Raw genomic sequence first — 22,902 nt, forward strand, 5'->3', positions numbered from 1 at the left:
AAGGTGCGGACGTGCTTTAGGCCCAGGACAGGAAGTCACATGCTGGGGAGGAGGCTCACTGTGGGGACCAAGAACATACAGAAGGACACGGGGGCACAGGGCCCAAGTCAGACAGGATCCCACAGGGGCCAGGTGGGGACACAATGCATGATGGGCCTGGGGAGCAACATGCTCCCAGGTCATACAGGCCCAGCCAGGATCCAGCGGGTCTAAAGCGAGGGATCACTCAGGCCTTTCCCAGTTTGCATTCAAGCCCGTGGCTCACGTCAGCGCAAGTAACTCCCCAGAGCGGGCAGGGACAACAGGGAGATGTTTCTGTGCCCCCCACCCCCCACTGGGAGCGGAGTCCTGAGGCCATCAAAGACCAGAATGGTCTGACATCCTGACCGCTGTTCGGCTGTCAGTCCTGGAGCCTCCCGGCTCCTCTGGGCCCACCTGTCTGTGCAGGGTCACCGGCTGAGGGATGAGACAGGCCCCTTTCCCCTCGGGGTGGCCAGTGTCCCGGGTGCTGTGGTGGCCGTCCGCCTCTCCCGGGCTCCCTGCCCCCTTCCCTGCCTGCCTCCTGCCCCGGCCCGTGCCTCGCGTGGTGCTGACGGCCGTGTGTTCTGTCCGTCCGCAGCTGAAGTCTTTCCACAACGAGCTGCTCACACAGCTGGAGCAGAAGGTAGAGCTGGACTCCAGGTACCTGAGTGTAAGTAGCTCTGCCCACGCCTGTCGGGTCGCCCGTGCTGGTCCCCCTGCCCCCGTGCACAGGCTTTCGGCTCGCCGGGGGCTGGCTTTCCGGCAGGGTCCCCACGGGCCTCCATGGCCCGGTGGGCGGGGGGGGTGGGGTGGGGGGTGGACACCTGCCTGTCCTGCTGGCCCCCCGCAGCTCACTGCTTTGGGGAACGACAGTGGCACGGTGTTGCCACCTGCAGAGCCCGCACAGACTCCCTGACCTGCCATAATTTCACCGTCGTCCCTCCCCCGATGGTGCCTGCGCTGCCGTCACCCTCTGCCGCGGCTGCGGGGCATCATGTGCCGGGCTCTGGCTCTTCTGTGACAGTCCTCTGTGACAGGCTTCCCGCTCTGGCTCTCGGTGGCGCAGGAGGGGACGAGGCGAGACCCGGTTCTCATCTCTGGGAGCAGAGGGCCCCCGAGGCCCTGGCCTCGCCCTCCCCTCTCGGCCCGCCGTCCCTCGGTGCTGGGGTGGTGGCCGCCCTGCGGAGAGCGGGAAGGGCCGGCCACTCATGGGCCCCTGCTCTGTGTCGTGTGCTTGGACCGCAGGCTGCGTTGAAGAAATACCAGACGGAGCAAAGGAGCAGGGGCGATGCGCTGGACAAGTGCCAGGCCGAGCTGAAGAAGCTTCGCAAGAAGAGCCAAGGCAGCAAGAACCCGCAGAAGTACTCGGACAAGGAGCTGCAGGTACGGCCTGGCCGGTGCCGCGGCAGCCTCTGTGGGTTCGGGGCGGCGAGCACCGCCCGTCCTGGAGCTGGCACGCGGCCGGTGTGGCCCTGCAGCCCCCGCCCTGCTCCCGCCTCCTCCGTGGGGCACCGGAAGGCTTGCCACCAAAGGAGCAGAGACCCCGGGGACAGCTTCCTGCCCTGTTCCTCTGGACTCTGCCTCGGAGGCAGACCCCAGACTGACAGTCTAATCGGCCTGTGGCCGCCCGGCCCCAGGACTGGGCCCAGAGCCCTCACGGGCAGGCGCTGGCCGGTCAAGCGTCTCAGCAGCCCCGCCGCGAGAGGCAGATGGCACGGGAGGGGCGGGCGCTGGTGCGGCTTCCCTCACTGTTGTGCCCGGCCCGGCAGGCATCATGTCCTGAGCAGGGCTGGGATTTAGGACAGCGCGGCCCGTGACGGGCACGGGCCCAATACACCTGATTGGCCGGAACCCCCCGGCCAGTTGACACAGATCAGGCCCAGAATACCCAACCCCCGAGGTCACACGACTCGGATAAGGAGGAGACAAAACAGGACGCCATCGTGTCCAAAGGAGGCCTCAGGAGAACCTGTCCCAGCTGCTTCAGGGGAAGCACCGCGGGGACGGGCATGAACCCCTCACCTCCCGGGGCCCCACCCTTCGCGTCAGCCATCAAATCGGCACCCCTGAGGTGCGCCGCGCGCCCCTGCTCTGGGGCTCCTGCGTGCACACGCGTGTGCTGGGGTGCCGGGGCCGTGTGTGAATGCGCGCGTGCCCGGGTCCCACTGCCCACGGGGCCTTGGCCGCAGGCGGGAACTGACCGGTGGGCCGTGGGGCACGCGGAGCACGCGCCCTCCCTGCGCATGGTGCCGACGAGAGGCCCACCTGCTCCCCGACGCGGTCCCGCCTGGCGGGGAGCACGGACCGGGCAACAGCGGGGCAGAGCCGTCGCCCTGTATGCAAAGCGGCTCAGCCCCGTGAGGGAGGGGAGGCCCCTGTCGCAGGGAGGGCAGCGGCGGGGACAGCCCTCCTGCTGCTCTCCGCGCCTTTCCCGCCTTTCCCGTCTCAGGCTTGCCCGTAGCCCGTCACTGACCTGTAGGGCTGCCACCGGAGACCGTCTGGCTGGGTCCCTCGCAGCCCAGCCCTGTCGGGGGCCAGTATGAGGCTGAGGGGTAGAGAAAGCCTGAGGCCATCTGGCCGGGGGCGGGGGCGGGGGGACCGGGAGCCTGCGTGCCCCTCTCCTCGCGGCCCTTTTTCCTTTTGAGTGAGTTGAGAAGCGATTCACGCGCGGAGCCGCCGCACGTGGACGATGAGGCAGTGTTGAGCGTATCCGTACAGCCGTCCCCACCCCCCGTTTTAGAGCATTTCTGGCAGCCCAGAAACGAAGCCCTGCCCGTCAGCAGTTGTCCCCTCCCTCAGACAGCCAGCAGTCAGGTCTGGGCGTCTCGCGGGAACGGGGTCACCCGGGGGTGGCCTTCTGCACGTGGCCTCTTGCGGTCGACGCAAGGCTGTCGGAGCCCGTCCGTGCTGTGGCCTGTGCTGCACTCCCCTGTCCGGCCCTTGTGGGGGCTCTGAGCCCCGGAGATCCTCCAAGGGTCTGCAGCACGAGGGTAGAGGGAGGGTGTGTCAGCGCCTGGGTGGTGGGGGTGAGGGGGTGAGGGGGGGGTGGGTTACGCCTCCTCCACAGGGAGCCTGGGGGCACCGACCACCCCCTCCCCCCCTTCCTGGGGAGGAACCCGGCTGTGCGCTGAGCCTGTTTGGGTTGGTTTTTGCCTGGGGGCTGAGGTCCTGGCCCACACAGGGAAAGGGCCCATGACTTTTCCCACCAGGAAGAGTGAGACACCCCCCCCCCACTTCTGTTGTCTCTGCCTCCATTTTCCAGGGTGCCTGCCCCACGCACCCTGTGTTCCGAGGACCAGCTCAAGGGGCTGGGTGCTATGGTCAGGCCAGGCTGCCGTTCACAGCACCCCCAACCAGGACACCAGGAGTTCTGCCTGGGGGGATGTCACGGCCACAGACTCACTTACTTGCGCCTAGCGCTTAATTCTTGTGTTCACAGTTCGCGGGGGGCTTTAGAGATTGTCCCCAACCCCCAACCCTAAGGAAGGGCTGGGGGAGGCAGGTGTGGGGGTGGGAGTCTGGCCTGTTGGGCCCTTGGGCCTTCGTCCTTGAGCTGACAGGAGATGGGCAATGACCCCAGGCAAGGGGGGTGACCTGGGTTCCAAACACAGATGAGGCCTTTCTTTCCCCGCTCCTTTGGAGACTGTTTTGCTCCCAGGAGGCTCTCTTATCCGCAGGGCCCCTCACCGGGAGGCCCGGCCCTATGCAGCCCGATGGGCAGCATGTGCAGGTGCAGGCAGGTTCTGCACCCCGGGACTCACACGGGGGGCCCTCCCGGGGGTCCTCAAGCTGCACCAAAGCCCCTGTCCTGACAGGCTCCTCTCGGCAGAGCAGGGGCTCCAGCGAGTGATTGCAGGTGTGGGTCTGCTCAGTGCTGTGGAGAGGGGGGTGGTCTGTCCTGAGCCCTGATTGCTGGGATCCCCTGGCTGCCGCTGAACCCCCAGCCCCCACGTCCTCCCTCCCCGACTTGAGCTTCGTGTTTGCAGAACCCTCGGCCAGGGAGAGCAGTGAGGCTGCTCGCCAGGCAGGGGCCCGACCCTCGGAGCCCTTGGCAGGCAGTTCTGTGCCCTGCAGGGAGGCCGACTGGCCCAGGAAGGGCCCCCACACGCTCTGTCCTACCCCGAGGCCTCTGGGCCAGTGGCCAGGCCGGTGGCCCGAGCTGCACCAATGACAGGCCGTGCAGGAGCGGTGGTCGCTGCCTGTGGAGCGGGGGAAGGTAGGGTTGCTGAAGACCGAGAGCGTCTGTCTGTCTGTCAGGGGCAGGTTCCCTGTGAGTGGGACTGGGTCAGAGCCGGCCCTTTTCAGGAACTGCTGGTAATTGAGACTGTGTTTTGGGATTTCCACGAAGAGAACTGATTTAATTATAGGTCAGGCCACAGGCGCTCGCAGACGTTTGGGGCACTAAGTAGGACGAGGGCTCCATCTGGAAGCGGGGGAGGTGCTGGTGCTGCGCTCACGGCCAAGGCCACTGCCCAGACCTCCTGGCACCCGCGGCAGTGCCCGTCTGTGTGAAGGGGGCCGGAGGGCACGTGGCTGGCGAAGGGCGCGCTGTGGCGGCAGGCCTCACGCAGCCACCCTGAGCCTCTGGCCTCCCGGGCCTCAGCTGCTGTGTCCCCTCCCAGGCAGGCAGGTGTGAGTGGCTACACCATGGCCTGTGTCGGGGCCCTCCGAGCTTCTGGGTGATTCTGAAGGACAGCCAGTCCCGCTGGCCGTCTGGTGGCCCCAAGGGCTTCTGAGTGAGGGTCTGGGAGGCTGGTATGAAGTGTCATGCTTCCGTCCCTGCAGACCCCGTAGGGCCAGGGTCAAGATCTCTCCTGTTTCTACCATTTGTCTCTAGCCGCAGCCCTGCTCTGACTAGAACGTGACCGAACACCCTCCAAGGGGTGTCGTGACTGGTAGAAAATCCGGGGACGCGTGTTGGGTGTGTGGTGGGCTGGGGGCCACAGACAAGCAGTGTGTCCTTCCCAACCCACATGCGGGCTCCGCACTCGGAGGGACGGGCTGCCAAGACCCCAGGCAGTGTCACGGCCCCCAAAGCAGAGGTGAGCGGCCGGGAAGAGAGAACTGGAGACAGAGTGGCGGACCCCTGCGCAGGGTCACCCGCGTGTGGGCCAGAGCTGCGGCCGGAGCACAGGGGGCCATGGGCAGCCTCGTCCTTGGAGCCCCTGATGTGGGCAGCGTCCGGCTTTTGAGGAGGGCTGCAGGGAGCGCCGGCCGGATCCCCCTCCTGCGCGATGCGGCTGTGGGGGGAGCAGTGGCTGAGGCCCGGCTGGCCGCTTGTGCTGGAGGAGAGCAGGCCTACCTCGGGAGCCCGTGGGGCAGGCTTTCCTTGGGGCCCCCGGTCACTTTGCTCCCCCGCTGGCTGGGTTCGCGTGTTCTGGGAGGCACACACATCTAGATCTCAGTCTAGGGAAAGGGGGAGATTTGTTCTATTTAAAGGGATGTGTAATTAGCAAAGCGCGAACAAAATAACCATAATTTAGATCTTCAAAAAAGATAATGGCAGAGACTGGTCCGTTAAGATGTGGCGTTTGACGCCCTGCTGGTGGTTCAGGACCTTTATGGGTCTCTTGCTCTCACTTTTAAAAAGCTCTTCAACACCAAAGGCAGCCTGTGGACGAAACCGCTGGCCGCCGCGGCACAGGCGTTTTCCTTCCTTGGAGGTAAATCGGGGGCCCTCGCTGGGGGAGAAACCAGTGTGGGAAACAGAGACCGTGTTCCCCTGTCAGGGCTTACGTGTCCAGAGGTGCAGGGGCTCGGGGTCCCCGGGACAGGCCAGCTGGGGAAGGACAGTCTGTTCCTTTGAACTTGTTGGGCCACTTCAGGCCCCACACCTCTCCCGTGGCTGCCCACTCACCCCCAGTTCTCCCGATGGAGCCGCGCAGGGGCTGTGGCCTCGGTGGCACCGGGAGTGATCTGGAGCACCTGCAGCCGTCAGAGCTGGAGGGCACCTTGGAGAGCAGTGTTGGGCACATGCCCCCGCCATTTCACACCCCGGAATGTCTGTGTTCAGAACGTGAACAGCAGGGAGCTTTGGTCTTAATGACGCGCATTGTAATAAATTCTTAATAATCTTCAAACGACACGCTCTGTTTGAACGTACATAGCACGTCACTTCGACGTGTCATCGCTGCGGGAAACGTTGGTGAGGTACGTCACGTCCTTTTCCTGTTGAGTCCGTGAACTTGGGTGTGGACTTGGAGCTGTAGAGCCTAGGTGGCTGCGGGAGGCAAGGGCTCCCCTGTTGGGAAGTGCCAACAAGAGTGACGGGGTTCGGCCCCTTCGCTTCCCACGTGGGCAAGCCAGGACCCAGAGGGCTTTGCAGCCGAGTGGGGTGACCCGGCGGAGCCGGTGCCGTAGCCCAGTCCGACCTGCAGGCCCGCGGGCAGAGCTCCCCCCGGACCTGGAGGGTGTGGGTCGCTGAGTGCTGGCCACGCAAGGCCATGGCTCAGGTTTGCGGAGACCCGTCCCCTTGGGTCTCCGGGACAGGCTGATCTGTGGGCCCTAAGCCTTTGTCAGAGCATCTGGCCTACTGGTGTGGACATAAGTGGCCCTACGCTCCTTCCTGGGCCTCTGGGCACACGGGACGCTGGGCATGGGGGTGCCGTGGGCATGTCGTGTGCTGGGGCAGGCACGAGCAGCTGGGGTCTGATGACAGCAGTGAGCCCTTTTGCCAGAAAACGGGAACCCCTGGGGCTCAGGGAGTCCTTCCCCCCACGGGCCTGTGGGCACGATGGTGTGGTGGCCTCAGCCCTGAGTCTCGCTCTGAGCTCTCTTGTCGAAATGGAACTTTAAGGGTCCAGCCGTGGCCCAGCAGATTGAGGCCGGTTGAGGCTTTGTCCGCTGGCCTGTGGCGCCACGTCCATCAGCCTGGAGAAGGGGCGCAGGCCAGCTCAGCGAGCCCCAGGGCGCCGCTGGCTGCGGCCAGCGGGTCCCCCGTCCCTGAACGCAACGCGGGCTTCCGATTTTTGCTGTCCCTTCCCTGAATATCACGGCCGATCGCGTTCCTTCTGGTCTCCTGGGAGTAGTAGTTGCCGGCAGTGACAGCTGAGGGCCAAGAATTCCACTCTCATTCATGAGCCGTGGGGACCGACAGGGGCAGAGTCAGGTGTTTGAGAAACGTGGGAAAGCCACAGCGCGGCCATGTCGGAGGAGGTAAAGGGAGCCGTTTGTTCTTGAGTGCCCCTCCCCCACCTCTGAGTCACCGCCCGCTTTGGAGAGGAGACATATGTTCTGATCACTCTTGTCTTCTCGGATTACAGGGCTGTTCAGCCCAGGGTGACTAAATGGGAGCATTCTGTGGTCTTAAATGCTTTCAGCTGGGTGTTTCTATAGCACTGTCACCATAGCACCGCCAAGCCGGGAGCAGGAGAGGCGGGAGTAGAGAGCCGGCCACAGCGCCCACCTGCCCGCCTGCCCACGGCAGGGACAGGCTCGGGGCCATTTCCAGCAGCCTGTTGCTAAGTTGTCAGAAGTGTGGGGCCAGGCCGAGTTCTGTCCTCCACCGGGAGAGCCAGAGCGGCCTGGACCCTGTGGGTGGGGCGCCCTCCGCTCTTCCCCCACCCCTGGGGCGGGGGGGAGGGGGAGGGGAAGGTCCTTACTTGCCCAGATTTCCAGGGTCTGCCCCCCGGGAAGTTGTGGTCTCTCTCCGCCAGGGGCAGCATCCTGGGAAAGGAGAGCTGGCTGTCATTCCGGGAAGGAAGAGGCAGTCCCGCGTCCCCACTGACGAGGGATCTGCCCTGGGGCAGCTGGACAGCCCAGGGGCCCCGTGGCGGTGTAGCTCAGGAGGCTGTCCCGCCTGCTCCCCAGGACGCGTGGTCCCTGGGGGTGATGGCGCCTCCCGGGGCAGTGCCCTCCAGCTCAGTCCCGCTCCCCCTGAGGCCTACGCTGCCCCTGGCTGTTCACGGGGCTTGATGGAATAAATGGAAATCTTAAAAATAACCCCCCACTCCCTCCCCCCACGGGAGGCCACCAGACCCCGATAACGGGGCCAGCGCCCTGCACCGCACAGGCCCGGCGCTCGTGGAGAACACTGCTGTGAAAGAGGTACCACAGCCTAAAAACCCAGAAACCATCTGCAGGTGGGACAGCTGGCTCGAGGGGCCGCGGTTCGGAAGGAGCTGTCCTCAGCTGCGTGCTCAGGGCGAGCAGACCCAGGGGGCCCCGCGTCCCGGTTTCCGCGCTGTCCTGTGCTAACCGTTCACGGTGGCCCCTCTTTTTCTTCAGAGTCCCCGCTAGATGACAGCTGGCATGGAGGCCGGCGCTCTGGGCAGCCTCCCCTTGGGCCTCCCTTCACGAGGCTGCGTGCCGAACTCCGTGCTCTAGCTGTCACCGGGCGTGGGCCTCCACGTGCCTGGCTCACCCCCAGCCCGCCGGCCTTGAAGGCCTGGCCGCTGCTGAGTTGGTGGGGACGCTAGAGCGGCCCCAGGGAGAGCAGGAGGTAGGGGCACGAGGGAGGTGGATTGGGGGTTTTCCTGGGGGTTAAACCCTGATCTCCTCCTGGAACCTTGCAGAAACTTCTCCTGAGGCTGCCCCCTTATGCAGCTCTCGGGCACTGGGCTGAGTCCCTGTGTGTGGAGTCGAGGAAGGGCTTGTGGGCTAGTGGAAGCCGGTAGGGTCACGGCAGCGTCCCTGACAGGCCCTGGGGGAGTGTGCATGGGACCTTCCAGGCGACATGAGCACTGGGTGCAGGGGGACGGGCGCCTCCCCTCCTGGTGCACACGCCCTTGCAGCCCCTTCCATCCAGCGGGTGTTGTCTCCTGGGCCTCTGCCCCCGCCCCCCGCCGCTCCTCCCTCACAGGCACCTCCCGGGGCCCCTAGAAGCGGGTGTGGGTGTGAGCAGTCCCCTTGGCAGGCACCCTCTTCCCGCAGTAGCCGGGTGGCATCTGAGGAATGGTGCAGGGGAGCCTCGGCCGCCGTGTCCCCCACCCCCAGGGGCGCCGCACACCTGGAAGCCTCCCGGAAGCCGCCAGGCAGGGGAGGTCCCGCGGGAGCACGTTCCAGAACCGGAGGAGGCGTCCTGGGGCAGCCCTGAGGAACAGGGTGGAGGAGGGGAGAAGGGGGAGGAGGTGGCAGGGCTTGGGGAGCAGAGCAGCAAGCCCGCCAGGGGGGCCTCTTACCTGTGTTCAGACTTTTCTCCCAGGCTGGCAGGGGTTTGCCATCCCGGTCCCCTCCCCTTTCCGAAGGGAGCCCCTTCTCCGCTGCAGAAGTCCCTCCCAGCTCCCTTCCTCTGCTTCTGTGCTCCCGGGGAGCGGGGGAGGGCGGGGGGGGGGGGCGGGGGCGGCGGCCACGCTGCCACCCTGCAGGGGTCTCTGTAGCCCGGGGGTCTTTCCTGGAGCAGCCCCACCTCTGGCAAGAGCCATCCCGGGTTCCCTCAGTCCCACGGGCTGCAGGGCCCTGTGGCCATTTGGAGGGCTGAGGCCTACTCCTCAGGGCTGTGGCCTCCGTGGGGCTGGGGGCGACGGGCTGCCCATTTTGAGGCCATTTAAGCTGCCCTCGGCGTGGTGAGGTAGGCGGTCTGCGGGGCAGAGGGAACAGGCCCCTGGGTTTTGGTGGCCCGGACGGGCAGGCCTTGTCGTGGGGCGTCGTGGCTCCCTCACGCTGGCCGAGCCACGCCCACAGGCCGGTCCTTGCCCCCCCCCCCCCCCCCCAGCTGAGCGAGGCTGGGAAGGGAGGCGGCGGCGGGAACAGCCTGTTCTGCTCACCTCCTCCGGTCGCCCACGTCAGCTCAGCACCGCCTACCCTCTCTGAGTCAGAGCCGGGCGGGGGGAGGCGCCCCTGGAGGCCGGGCTGGCCCCTGCCAGAGGTGGGGCTGCTCCAGGAAAGACCCCCGGGGGCTACAGAGACCCCTGCAGGGCAGCAGCGTGGCCGCGCCCCCCCCCCCCCCGCCCCCCGGGAGCAGAGGAAGGGAGCTGGAAGGGACTTCTGCAGCCGAGAAGGGGCTCCCTTCGGAAAGAGCCCAGACCCCAGAGACCCCAGCGCACGGACGCCCTGGAGAGGGCGCTGCGAACCCTGGCGGTGTGCGTCTGGGTGCTCCTGCCTCCCTGTGACTGCTGCCTGCAGTCCTGAGGGTGCTTTGTTTCTGGAAGTTTCCAGCAAAATTGGAATGTTCCCGTGCGCCCCAGCATCAAACAGTGTCTCCTGCGTCCCCTGCCCACCCCCGCAGGGCCTGGGTGTCTCCTGCGCTTGCTGCCCACCTCTGCGGGGTTGGGTGTGGATTAGTCATTCTTGTGCACACAGTGCCCGGCGCGCTTTCCCGCTCCACTGTCAGGGTGGCTTTAGATGCTCGGAATCAGCACCCACAGGAGGTGCCACGCCGCCACCGGGTCCCACCGTGTGATCCGCCAGCACGGTCCCCACGTGTTTGGCTGCTGGGGCACTGAGGGGACAGGGGTCGGCCAGACACAAGCTCCTGGGGGACAGAGGTGCCGTGGGCTGGGGGGCGGCCCTGGTGTCACTTCTGTCCTCACCCTCTTGGCTCGAGTGAGCTGTGGCCAGACCCCAGCAGTGGGCCGGTGGGAGGTGCCTCCACCCCTAGCTGAGCCTGACCCTGTGCCGTCCCCCCACGCTCTCTCCTGCCCCCCAGTACATTGACGCCATCAGCAACAAGCAGGGCGAGCTGGAGAACTACGTGTCGGACGGCTACAAGACCGCGCTCACCGAGGAGAGGAGGAGGTTCTGCTTCCTGGTGGAGAAGCAGTGTGCTGTGGCCAAGAACTCCGCCGCCTACCACTCCAAGGTGGGGCTGCTCGCGGCGCAGGGGCAGGGTCCTCGTGGGCTCAAGCGGACCGGCTCCCTGGCAGACATCGGGGGCCTGTCCGCCCGAGAGCTGTGATGACAGTAATTCTGTGCATTGAGGCTGTCCCCAGGGACAGCGTTCTGGTCAGAAAATCCCCAGGGTAAACGCTGCAGACGTTTTGAGGCCTTCCTCAGAAACTGCCAGCTGCTCTTTTAGGGACAGTGGCTCCAAAGGGTCTCCTCTGAGGAGGGCTAGGTCCTCGGGGAGGGCTACGGTGTGGGGAACTGCAGGCCAGCATTGCGCTGGGGGCTGGCCAGCCCCAGAGGCCACAGCCCCCCGCCCCTTGCCCCCCCCCCCCCCCCCCAGGAACAGGCAGATTCAGAGGAGCCCCGTTCATAGTCCTTAATTCAGAGCCGGGGTGGGAACATATCTGTCCACTGGAACATTGCAGAGCATTCCAAGAGCTCAACCGGTGTGGTGAGAAACCCCAGTTCACATCCTTTTCCCACAAAGGTGCCTGTGGGGCAGCAGGGTAAATGCACATTCACACACGTGTGCCGCATCTAAGACCTGCCCTCTGGTCCCCGCAGCCTGGGCAGGGAGGAGGTAGACGCCCCCCTCTGCCTGCCCGGGCCTACGCGAGGGCCTGTGCGCAGGTGCAAGGCAAGTACGGCGAAGACGGCTGGCGAAGAGAGCCGCGTCCCCTGTGGGAGCTGGGAAGGCTCCCCGGGGCAGCCTCGCCAGCAGGCTTTCCAGAGCAGGGGGGCCACCCCGGCCTCACTCCAGGCTGCGCTGTGGCGGACGTGTGCGCCCTCTGGTGGCCGTCTGGCGGTGTGGCAGGTCAGGGAGAGCGCGGGGACGGAGGGCAGGAAAGCCACGGTCCCCGGGGAGCTGGACCCAGCCCTCCCTAGCGGGTTTAGAGAGGCACAGAGGTTGGGGTACCAGGGCAGGACCTCCCAGGCGCTTCCCAGTAGCAGGCCACCGGGCGCCTCCTACAGACAGAGCTGTTGTCACCGGTTGGGAGCCCCAGCTGGCCAGCCACCTTAGGTGTGGAGGGTCACACGCTGAGCCTGGGGTTGCCCCCATTGGTGCCAGGCCCCTGTTGGCCCGCCTTGTCACCGCCACCCAGAGCTGTCACCCATTTATGTCAGCCGGGGTCCAGAAGCACTTTGGGCCTGTGGTGGTCCCACGCAGCAGCAGCCCCAGATGTGTGAGCCAACAGACAGCCATGTTCAGTCAAACTTTATTTGTGAATCACCCGGCCAGCCCTCAGGCCTTGGCCCGCGGGTCCCTGGTTCAAACCAGCAGGCGGTGGAGGGCAGGATCTGCTCACAGGGGCCATTTTCCAGCTTCCTCCAGCTCACCCCACAGACGCCCCCTCCCTCCCAGACACAGGTCAGAAGTGGGAGGGCGAGTGGGGAGAGGCAGTGACGACAGCTGCTTCGTGGGTCCCGGAGACAGCCGTGGCCCTGAGCTGAGGAGCACTGCCCCCAGGAGCTCCGGGCTCTGCGTGGGACTCAGGTTACGGCGTCGGCTGCGGGTCAGGTGGCCCATAGCGGCCACAGTGGCCCCCCGGCCCTGGACCTGCCCGTGTATTAGGCACAAGGCCCCAGATGGGCTACAGGGAGCCACAGGCTGCTGGCTGTCCCTCCCATGCTGGGACTCCTCACTACTCCATCCTTTGTTGGGGCCCTGCATTTGTGGGGCTGGCTGGGCCCCGGGCACACCCCGGTGCACACCAAAGGGACATCTGGGCTCTTGGGCCCCTGGGTGCGGGGGCAGAAACCCCTAGCACCCTGCGTCTCCCAAGTGCCGTCGGACGGGACCCTGCCTTCCGCATCCTCCCCGTAGCCTGGCGTGACTGCAGCTAGGCCCTGGGTGCTCTGTCCCTTTGCCATCACGGCTCCCACCGTGTCCTTTTACCACCTGGTTTCTGGCCCTGGGGTGCCCCGGGGTGACGCTCTTCCCAGGACTTCACGGTTGCCCGTGGAGGCTCTGCCCATTTCGTGCCTGAGTGTGAGCCACTGTCCCTCTTTCTTTCTTTGGGGGTCCCTGCCCCGGTTGGACCTTGGTTTCATCGCAGCCCCAGTGGCCCCTTCAGTACACGGCTCACTGCAGTGTACCAGCCTCTCTCCCGGGTCGGGGTCAGGGACTCACAGGTGGCCCATCTGGCTGTGAGTCACCACCTGGTGAAGAGCAGTCCTTAGCCTTAGACAGGTGACCCCACCTGGGGTGGGACGCGTCTCCAGGGGGCCGCGTCCAAGGTGAGTGCGGCCCGGCGGGGCGGCCCCCCCCCCCGCCCCGCCCCCGCGTGTGCCCAGCCACAAGCCTGAGGCCGGCCCTGACCCCTCCCTGCTTCCTCTGCTCCAGGGCAAGGAGCTGCTGGCACAGAAGCTGCCGCTGTGGCAACAGGCCTGCGCCGACCCCAACAAGATCCCGGAGCGCGCGGTGCAGCTGATGGCCAGCAGCAACGGCTCCGTCCTCCCCAGCGCCTTGTCGGCCTCCAAGTCCAGCCTGGTCATCTCAGACCCCATTCCGGGGGCCAAGCCTCTGCCGGTGCCCCCTGAGCTGGCCCCGTTTGTGGGGGTGAGTCCACAGCTTCCTGGGTGTGAGAAGACGGCCCCCACCCCTTGCACCTGGGGCGCCCTCACCAGGGTGAGGGGTCTCCACGCCGGCCTCACCTGACCGGGCCCTCCCGTGACGCCGCCCCCCCCCCCCCCCTTCTCAACAGCGGCTGTCCGCCCAGGAGAGCGCGCCCGTCATGAATGGCGTCTCGGGCCCTGATGGCGAGGACTACAGCCCCTGGGCCGACCGCAAGGCCGCCCAGCCTAAGGCCTCGTCCCCACCACAGTCACAGAGCAAGCTGAGCGACTCCTACTCCAACACGCTCCCCGTGCGCAAGAGCGTGACTCCGAAAAACAGCTACGCTGCCAGTAAGGGCTCGGACGTGTCCCTGGTTGTACCGTGCCCGCGGGGAGGTGGGGAAGGTCTCCAGAACCCCGGGCACGTGTGCTCCTGTGCAGCACCCCTGGGCCCGCTTGGAGATACCGTCCTGGGCCCTCGGGCTTCGCCCGGCCCTCCTCGTTGTCTCTGGCAAGCCGCAGGCCGTGACCGCGATAGGTGGGGCCGTGCCGGGACGCCATCGGCTCAGCCTGTGATGGCAGCATGCGGGTGACGTCCGACCGGGCTGTGATGGACAGTGGGATGCCCCCACCCCCGCCACTGCCCGGGTCCTGGGACTGTGCCTCCCCATCCTGTGGCCGGCGCCCTGCCCCTGCCCCTTCCCCCAGCCCGTGAGCGCCTCCCGATGACGGATGGGAGAGCTGAGGCCAGGCTCCGGCCCGGAATCCCTGCAGCTGGTGGGCGGCGGTCCGGGGCCGGATCCTTCCTGAGTCTCTGTCCAAATGGCCCTGGAGGCTGGCGAGCGTCCCCTCCAGGCCCACCTGGGGCCTTCTAGCATCTTGCCACCAGGCGGCCGAGCCGACAGGCGTACGGTCAGTCCCCTCACTCCTGCCCTGTCGTCCCGCAGCTGAGACCAAGACCCTGCCCCGCTCCAGCTCCATGGCAGCCGGCCTGGAGCGCAACGGCCGCATGCGAGTGAAAGCCATCTTCTCCCACGCGGCCGGGGACAACAGCACCCTGCTGAGCTTCAAGGAAGGCGACCTCATCACCCTGCTGGTGCCCGAGGCCCGTGACGGCTGGCACTACGGGGAGAGCGAGAAGACAAAAATGTAAGTGTCCGTAGGCCGGGCCCTCCCCGCCAGCCGTCGGGGCCTCTCGGGCCGCTGGGACTCCAATGAGCTCAGGGACACCCCCTCCTGACCCTGCAGCCTCCAGAGGTCCTGGTGGCTCTGGCTCCCTCCCAGCCTGATTATCCCACCGTGGGCCTTCAGTCGGAAAATCTTTGTGGCACAGACGTGACCACGTCTCAGAACCACAGCCTCCCGTCTCTTGCCAGCCCGTCACCCTGACTGCCCACGTCACCCACTTGGCCCGGGGCCCCGTACACGCACACCGCGGCCCGTCTGGCGCCTTCCCTGCTGTCGGGTGTACGGCTTCCCAGTTGGCCGTCAGCCCCAAAGCCTTCTGCTGTCCCCAAGTCCGTTTCGATCAGCCTTTGTGCTGGGGTTCTAGAAGCCACACGGTCACGTTTTGGGAGCTGCGTCCTCACGGCCTCACTGAGCACATCGTGCAGAGGCTGCACCAGCATCCCACATTCACTGCGCCTCAGGACCGCCTGGCCGGGTGCTGCCCCTTCCCCACCCCCCCACCCCCACTGTCATCCAGATGTTTCTGGATGCGGCTGTTGGTGGCGTGGGAGGCTCCCATCCCGGAGCAGAGTCAGCCCTGACGTTTCGTCGGCCCCCAGGCAGCCACACCATCTTGGGAGGGGGCAAGGAGGAACAGGGAAATCGGTAGGGAGTCTCAGTCCCGGACACGGTACCCGTCTCCCCCCGCCAGACAGCTTCTCAGGTGTCGGCGCCCCCGCTCAGCGTGGCTGCCTGTGGCTGTGCGGCCAGAGACCAGCCCTGCCCAGGGGTCCCCAGCCTCCCGTCCAGTGGCTCGTATGAGCTCCCTCTGCAGACGGTCGCAGCCCGGCAGGGACCCTGGGGGCCGGAACCCCTCGCCCCCCCCAGCACCCCCCCCCCATGCCGGCAGCCCGGCCCTGGAGCCCTCTCACCCCCCCCCCCCCCCCCCCATGCCGGCAGCCCGGCCCTGGAGCCCTCTCACCCCCCCCGCCCCCCCCCCCCCCATGCCGGCAGCCCGGCCCTGGAGCCCTCTCACCCCCCCCGCCCCCCCCCCCCCATGCCGGCAGCCCGGCCCTGGAGCCCTCTCACCCCCCCCGCCCCCCCCCCCCATGCCGGCAGCCCGGCCCTGGAGCCCTCTCACCCCCCCCGCCCCCCCCCATGCCGGCAGCCCGGCCCTGGAGCCCTCTCACCCCCCCCGCCCCCCCCCCCCCATGCCGGCAGCCCGGCCCTGGAGCCCTCTCACCCCCCCCCGCCCCCCCCCCCATGCCGGCAGCCCGGCCCTGGAGCCCTCTCACCCCCCCCGCCCCCCCCCCCCATGCCGGCAGCCCGGCCCTGGAGCCCTCTCACCCCCCCCGCCCCCCCCCCATGCCGGCAGCCCGGCCCTGGAGCCCTCTCACCCCCCCCGCCCCCCCCCCCCATGCCGGCAGTCCGGCCCTGGAGCCCTCTCACCCCCCCCCGCCCCCCCCCCCATGCCGGCAGCCCGGCCCTGGAGCCCTCTCGCCACCCCCACCATGCCGGCAGCCCGGCCCTGGAGCCCTCTCACCCCCCCCGCGCCCCCCCCCCCATGCCGGCAGCCCGGCCCTGGAGCCCTCTCACCCCCCCCCCCATGCCGGCAGCCCGGCCCTGGAGCCCTCTCACCCCCCCCCACCATGCCGGCAGCCCGGCCCTGGAGCCCTCTCACCCCCCCCGCCCCCCCCCCATGCCGGCAGCCCGGCCCTGGAGCCCTCTCACCCCCCCCGCCCCCCCCCCATGCCGGCAGCCCGGCCCTGGAGCCCTCTCACCCGGCCTTGTCTTCCAGGCGGGGCTGGTTTCCGTTCTCATACACCCGGGTTCTGGACAGCGACGGCAGCGACAGGTTGCACATGAGGTGAGTGTGCCGGCCCCGGCCGCTGGCCCCTCGCTCCACAGAGGCTGCCGTGAGAGCAGGGCACTGCGGGGGCACCTCTGCGGGCGGCCCCCGCGCTCTGCTCACGGTGCTGCCCCCACGGCCCGCACGGAAGTGTTTGAGGCTCCTGGGGTGTGTGGGTGCAGGGTGCTCTGTGAGGAGGGTCTGCGGGCCTCGGGGGTCACCCGGCGCTGGGTGGGGCGGGGGTCGCCGAGGGGCTCACGGGCTGCGGGACGTCCCTCCCGCCGCCCCTCCGGGCCCCGTCCACCGGCTCAGGGAGGCCGAGGCCTCCGTAGGGGGCCCAAGGGAGGCGGGGGAGGTGGAGGGCCAGAGGGGGGCCGGGGCGGCCGGGGCGGCCGGGCCTCTAAGCACCACCACCCCCCCTCCCCCCACAGCCTGCAGCAGGGAAAGAGCAGCAGCACAGGGAACCTCCTGGACAAGGAGGAGCTGGCGCTGCCACCGCCCGACTACGGCACGTCCTCGCGTGCCTTCCCTGCCCAGACGGCCGGCACCTTCAAGCAGAGGCCCTACAGCGTGGCTGTGCCTGCCTTCTCCCAGGTGAGCGCCACAGCAGGGTGGAGGGGGGCCCGAAGGGGCGACCGGCGGGCACCCTCTACAGACGCGGGGCTCTGATGAAGGCACGGCGGCCCCTCTGCCTGCCCTTCCCTCCGCCGGGGCGGTGGTGGCGGCCATGACGCTGCCCCGGACCCCAACTCTCGGGAGGAGCCTGGGTGTCGGCGAGGAGCCCCCTCTTCGAGGCTGTCGGGCTTCGGCAGTCGTGGGTCCGTGTGGATGTGAGCACCTGCCCTTGAGACCTGTGCTGTGGCCAGAACCTTTCCGTGTGCGTCTGGGTCTCTGGAGACAGGACCAGGCACTCATGCCCAGGCCGCCCAGGCCAGAGGCAGGAGGGCAAGGCTTGGGTCCCTTGTAGAGCCCCTGGAGGGCGTGATGTTGGTCTCAAAGCCCAGGTGGGACTGGGGTGTGGCTGTGGAGGGTGCTGCTGGGCCCCCCACCGCTCTGTCTGGGGAGGCTCACAGGGTTGGAGGAGCCCAAGGCTTCTCGAACATTTGCTGTGGCTGTGGTGGGAACAGGGGCCAGCAATGCGTTCTGGGTCCCAATGTCCAGGATTGAGCCCCAGCTTAAGGGTCAGCGTGCCCCCACCCCCCTCGCCCCGGACAGCTGCAGGGAGGAGAAGAAAAGTTTTTCTAAGATCTGGGCAGCATGAGTGAAAACCAAGGATCTGGGTCGACGGAGGCTGTGGTGAGCGGTGTCGCGGGTGGGTGGGGCCCAAGAAGGGCCGCGCCCAGCCCCGTCCCGAGCAGCCTCGCCCCTGTGAGGGGGGTATAACTGTCACGAGCCGGGCGAGGTTGTTGCCCTCGAGAAGCTCACTGTCGCACAACGAGAACGTGTAGTTTGAGATTAGGTGGTGGGAAGCGCCAGACTGGGGAGGTGTGGCTAAGGCCCTTGGATGGAACCTTCCAGAGAAGGTGATACTGGGGCTGGCGCTCAGGGAGAGGCCGATCCAGCCTGGGAGAGGCGCGGCACCCCGGAGTCACCAGGCCAGCCTGCCCCATGCGGCCCTACCTGGGCCCCCGCCCCCCCCCAACAGCTGGCTGGGCCCAGGAGGGTGTGGCCCTGCTCCTCCCACCTCCTGCTCTCTGGGTGTGGTTTTGGCCCTGAGACAGCTAACACCCCTTGACGGCCCTAGGCCAGGCGGCAGAGATGTGGTGGCTGACCAGCCCCCGTCCCTCAGCCCCATACCCCCGAGACCAGAAGCCACAGCCGGTGTCTGGGGCTGCAGGAGCCTGCTCGGCCTTGCCAGGCTCGCTTTCCTGCCCAGCCATCACCCCTCCCCACAAGTGGCACTGGTTCCATCCCTGGCGTGGCCCCGCTACCTGCCCAGAGGCTTCCACGCAGCCCCAACCTCACCTGCCTTGGTGCTCCTATTAGGTAACCTGCAGGTGTCCTGGGGCCCCGGCCCACTCACCTCGGGAGTCGCGTGTGGGAGGGGCCGGCACCTGGACTGTCTGTGTGTGCCTGTGAGCGTGAGCTCATGTGATCCCGTGATCTGCCGCTGGCCAGATGAGGAGATGCCCCCACGCACTTGGGAGGTCACCGCTGTGCACGTAGGAGGGGCCCTCCGTGCCCTCGGCTACGGGCAGCGCCTTGCCCTGCAGACCCCACTTCACCCCCAGAACCCCCAGCCTGACCTGTGTTGCTGTTTCTCCCCAGGGTCTAGACGACTACGGAGCGCGGGCTGTGAGCAGGTAAGGGCCTTTCACGTGTGTCCTGGGGCGCTGGCGTGGGGGGGAACTGGTCCCTCTCACGTGCCCTCCGGGGCCAGCTCCGCGAGATCGGGCTGCAGACTGTGGAGGCCCCTCTCCGGGGCCTCTCTGAGCCACGGGGTTCGCGGGGCAGTCGCGCACGGTCCTGGGAGGTCGCCTTCATGCTCTCACCCCTGGGTCGGTGGGAGCGGGCCCTCCACCGCGGGACCCTACCTGCTTCTGTGCCCACCACGGCCCCTGAGCTCCCAGCTTTCTAGGAAGCCCCTCAGCCGGGTTCTGTCGCGCCCCCCTCTTCCTTCCTGGTGGCCAAGCCTGCGTCGGCCAGCGGGGTGCGGCCCGCCCCTGGGCTCATCTCCCCAGAACCAGCCCAGGCCGTCCCGTCCCCCCCACCTGGGCTCGGCCCGCGTCCCGCCTTTCCTCCAGGGCCGGGCAGCCGGCCGACCCCAAACCGTGGGCAGAGCCGCGGCAAGAGAGGCGTGCGGCCTGGCAGTGTCCTGTGCTTTGTCCCACAGCGGCAGCGGCACGCTGGTGTCCACAGTGTGAGGACGCTGACCATGGGCGGCCGCCGCTCGGAAGAGTACCCCCCCATCTGTGTGGTCTCCATCGGTTCTCTCCTCTGCTCTCGTTGGTTTGTTCTCGGGTTGTTTTTCTTTCCCACCTGCCCTCTCCCCGCCTTTTGGTTGGTGACCCCAGACTCTGAGATCCCCCAGGGTCCATGGTGCTGCCCCACCTCTGCTCCCCGTGTTTACACGCCCCCGCCCCCGTGTGCCCGCCGGGCAGGAGCTGCCGGCGGGGCAGCGGGGGCAGGGCGTCCTTGCCTCTGCTCCGCGTCTGCCGTGTTCACGATGCACTGTCCCCTTTTGGAGGCTCACCAGGAGCCAAGTCTAAAGTTTGAAGAAAAAGAAAAATCTAAAAAAAAAAAAAAAAAGAAAAGAAAAGACAAGAAAAAAAAGAAAAAAAAGAAAAAAAGCAAAGAAAAACCGGAAAAGGACTCTTCTTTCCTGAACCACAAAAACATATGCATGGACTCCGCTGTACGTACTGTTATTCTGCATCTGACTCCCCCAGCGGACGCTGGCATCTGCCAGGAAAGGGAAGGTGCCGGGAGCTCCCGGAGGTCGCGGCCCCGCGGGCGCCCTTCCGAGGGCCGCGCGCACCCACGGAGGGGCTCGTGCCCGGCTCGGGGGGCCTCCTGAGGAAGCTGGCCGCTCCTGTGAGGGAGGCCACGGCCCCCGGCCCCCACCCGGCCCAGCAGGCCGGGCCCCTGAGCGCTTCCTTCGCCTCGGCCACCGTCGGAGGGTGTACAGAGTCCAGAGCGAGGGCGTGTGGCCTCCCCCGGCGCACTGGCGGGGCGGGGGGTGGGGAGCAGGCGCCGCCCGGCCACACTCGGACATTCCAAAGACCTCCAGAGACCACCCCCACCCCCACGTGTCCTGGAAACCGCTTCACAGCCTCGTGAGGGAGTCTCGGCCCCCAGGCTGCACCGGGCAGGGTGCGGGGCTGGCCCCGGGGAGGGCGGCTTTGGGCCCCCCCGCCCGCCCGCCCGCCCGCGCCCGCCGCCTGGGGGAAGCGGGCGGTCCCCGCCCCCCGACCTCCCCGAACACTCTCGTCTTTTTGTGTGTCTTGCTGACCAGAAACAGACACGCTGGGCCCAGTGGCCTCTTCACACCCCGAGTCTGGGAAGTGAGCGAGGGCACGGCCCCGCTTGGCCCTTCCGCCGAGGGAGCCCCTGTGAAGCTGTGGACGCTCCTTTTTCTGATGTGATTTAACAAAACCCTCCGCCCGCTCTCGTGTGGACTAGTGTTTGTGAGAGAAGCCGCTCGAGACACAGACGGACCCGTTTTCTATTTGAGGAAAAAACAAAGCCAGAACATGGACCCGTGTGAACAGCCTTCCGTGTTGGTGTTCTTGTTTTGCTCACAGCTCTCAAATCCAGGGGATTCCATGCTCAATGGATGAATGTAGACACAAAACTGCAAAACTTGTATGAACATGTAAAGTGCTGAAAATATTTTTCCTGTTTTCTTTCCTCTTTTTTTTTTTTTTTAAACTCTGAATTGTGCCCTGTACCGCAGTCGTTTGAATAAAAGTTTTATTTATTGCATTGAGCTTGGCGTGGCGCCTCCTTCCAGGTCCACCGCGTGGGATCGGGGCCTCGCACGGGGCCTGGCCGCCTCGGCCGGCCGGCCTCCACAGAGTGACCGAGGCGCGCCCCTCTCGGGTCCTGGGCCGCGTGGGGGGGGGGCACCTGCCCGCAGGCTCGCCCCTCTCTTCCCGGCAGCCACGGGACAGCGCTGTCCCCCACGGCCGGGTCTCGCGCTCCTGGCGGGTCCTCTGGCCCCAGGTGTCTCCCCACGTCCCCCTCGGGGGACGCAGACCCCTTTTCCGCACCCACCTGCCCCAACTGAGCCCTTGTGTTTCCTTGCAGCGCCGATGTGGAAGTGGCCAGGTTCTGAGCCGCCCCTGACTAGAGTTAGTAAGTTGCCCGGCTTTCTCACGCTGGCCGGTCTGCCTTCCCAGCGGCTCTGCAGACCCTGCGGCCTCGGCCCTGGCGGGCGGGGACGGGGCGCGGGGGTCTGCCGAGCCTGCCTCTGCTCTGGGCTCTGGGCTTTCGCTTCCCCTTGGATCGCTCCTCGGGCTCTGGGACTCGCTGCCTCTGTCTGGAAGCTTGTGGTCCTGACTGGCTGCCCCCGCTGCACCCCAGCACCCACGGCACCTCCCTGCACCGCTGGCCTGGTCCGGCCCCGGCCCTCTGCCTCGGTTTCTCTCTACGGGGCGCTTCGGCCACAATCAGGGTGAAGCCCGGTGATCGGCTGTGAGGCCAGCTCTGGGCTCCTTTGGCTGAGCGTCCCCTCGGGCCGCGCCTGTGGGTGTGGGTGTGAGCCCAGCCTGGCCGGCTCCCTGGTTGGTGAGCCCTGCAGCCCCTCGGGGCTGGGGAGATCTGGGTGGGCCTCGGGGACGGTGCCATGGCTCGTGCCCGCGTGACGGCCTCAGGCACGCCGGAGCAGGAGCACGTGCCTGGGCCGCTGGGGCAGGTGGATATACGGTGGCCCTGGTGCCCGCTCTGCCCGGACTCGCATGTGCCCCAAGGGGCGCCAGGAGGCTGCGCCAGGCTTTCTAGATCGGGCCTGCACCACCGCGTGTGGTTGCCCTTGTGGGCCTGCTACAGCCAATCCTGTGACGGCCCTTTTCTCTCCGCCCTGGGACAGCCAGCACCCTGGGCCCCGGGCCTCGGTCAGGGTGGCGGTGCCGCCCATCTGTCTCTGCCCCCGCCACCCCAGGACCCTGGCACCTGCGTCCTTTGTAGCAGATGGTGCTCACTGGACCCCACTGGGCACCAGTGACGCGGCCCCTCCAAGGGGTCCTGGACTCCCTCTCCTTTCACTGTGTCTGAGCTACAGTGTGAGGAGTTTCTGGAAGATTCTGGAGACCAGTGCTCCTGGAATTTGAGGGCAGGGTGAAAATGCCTTCGCTGCCTCTCGATTCCCCTTCTTCCAGGATGCAGAGAGGCTTCTGTTTCCACCCCCCCCCCCCAACGCCCCACCTCTGCCCCTGCCGCCCCCATCGCTCTGAGCTGCAGGCCTGGCCTCTGCCTGGGACCACGTCCCCCGGTGTAGGACGGGGCCCTGGGGGCACGGTGGGCATCAGCACAGCGCCACCAGCCAGCTTCCCAGCCGCAGAATCAGCCTGGCTCCAAGATTCGACTGGGGGTGCGGTGCCAAAAGCACCCTGGGTCGGTCAAAGCACCCTGACCAAGCCTGCCTGAGGTGTGGCCCTGGGGGAACCCAACGACAAGGATCCGATCCCAGAAGGGCCGAAGTCCTGAAGGCATGGCAACCACTTTGGTCTCAGAGGAGGAAATTCAGGAGGAAGTGGAAATGCACCCCGGCCGCTCCCTCACTCTGCTCCAGGATCACCGAAGGACGGAAACCGTACCCTGTAAGGAGACGCGGCTGTTCCCAGCTGACCCGGTTCTCGCTCAGTTGGTGGATTCGGAACAATTACAGGCGACTCCCTAAACCCTCGGCATAGCACTTCCCTCGAGGTTGGAATGGAAAGGCACTCGGCCCTCCTTGGGCTGCAGGGTTTGCAGGTGGGGGCTGTGGGCTCAGGACCCCGCGATGCCCCCAAAGGCTGCCCCTTGAATGCAGCGCCGGACCCGCCGGGGGCTTCAGCCTGCCCTGCCTGCGGGAGGAGCCTGGACGGCTCCTGTGGCCTCTGCTC

The 22,902-nt window shown here is 67.1% G+C and overlaps 1 protein-coding gene across 5 annotated transcripts in view; it reads left to right on the top strand.

Moving 5' to 3' along the window:
* The window catches only part of BAIAP2 (BAR/IMD domain containing adaptor protein 2), a 63,906-nt gene that overhangs the window by 38,779 nt on the left and 2,225 nt on the right, over positions 1–22,902 (top strand). For 2 of the 5 annotated variants that reach the window (XM_043585328.1, XM_043585332.1), the window contains 9 exons: positions 620–691; positions 1,267–1,404; positions 10,607–10,759; positions 13,130–13,345; positions 13,491–13,692; positions 14,289–14,490; positions 16,307–16,375; positions 16,789–16,951; positions 18,626–18,660. In XM_043585328.1, coding sequence (XP_043441263.1) covers positions 620–691; positions 1,267–1,404; positions 10,607–10,759; positions 13,130–13,345; positions 13,491–13,692; positions 14,289–14,490; positions 16,307–16,375; positions 16,789–16,951; positions 18,626–18,660 — 1,250 coding nt within the window. Of the gene's footprint in view, positions 1–619; positions 692–1,266; positions 1,405–10,606; positions 10,760–13,129; positions 13,346–13,490; positions 13,693–14,288; positions 14,491–16,306; positions 16,376–16,788; positions 16,952–18,625; positions 18,661–19,190; positions 20,787–21,106; positions 21,155–22,902 lie in introns of those variants that run through there. The other 3 variants (XM_043585330.1, XM_043585331.1, XM_043585329.1) reach the window with 3 other exon arrangements.

This window comes from Prionailurus bengalensis, chromosome E1, assembly GCF_016509475.1.
Source record: "Prionailurus bengalensis isolate Pbe53 chromosome E1, Fcat_Pben_1.1_paternal_pri, whole genome shotgun sequence".
NCBI lineage: Eukaryota > Metazoa > Chordata > Mammalia > Carnivora > Felidae > Prionailurus > Prionailurus bengalensis.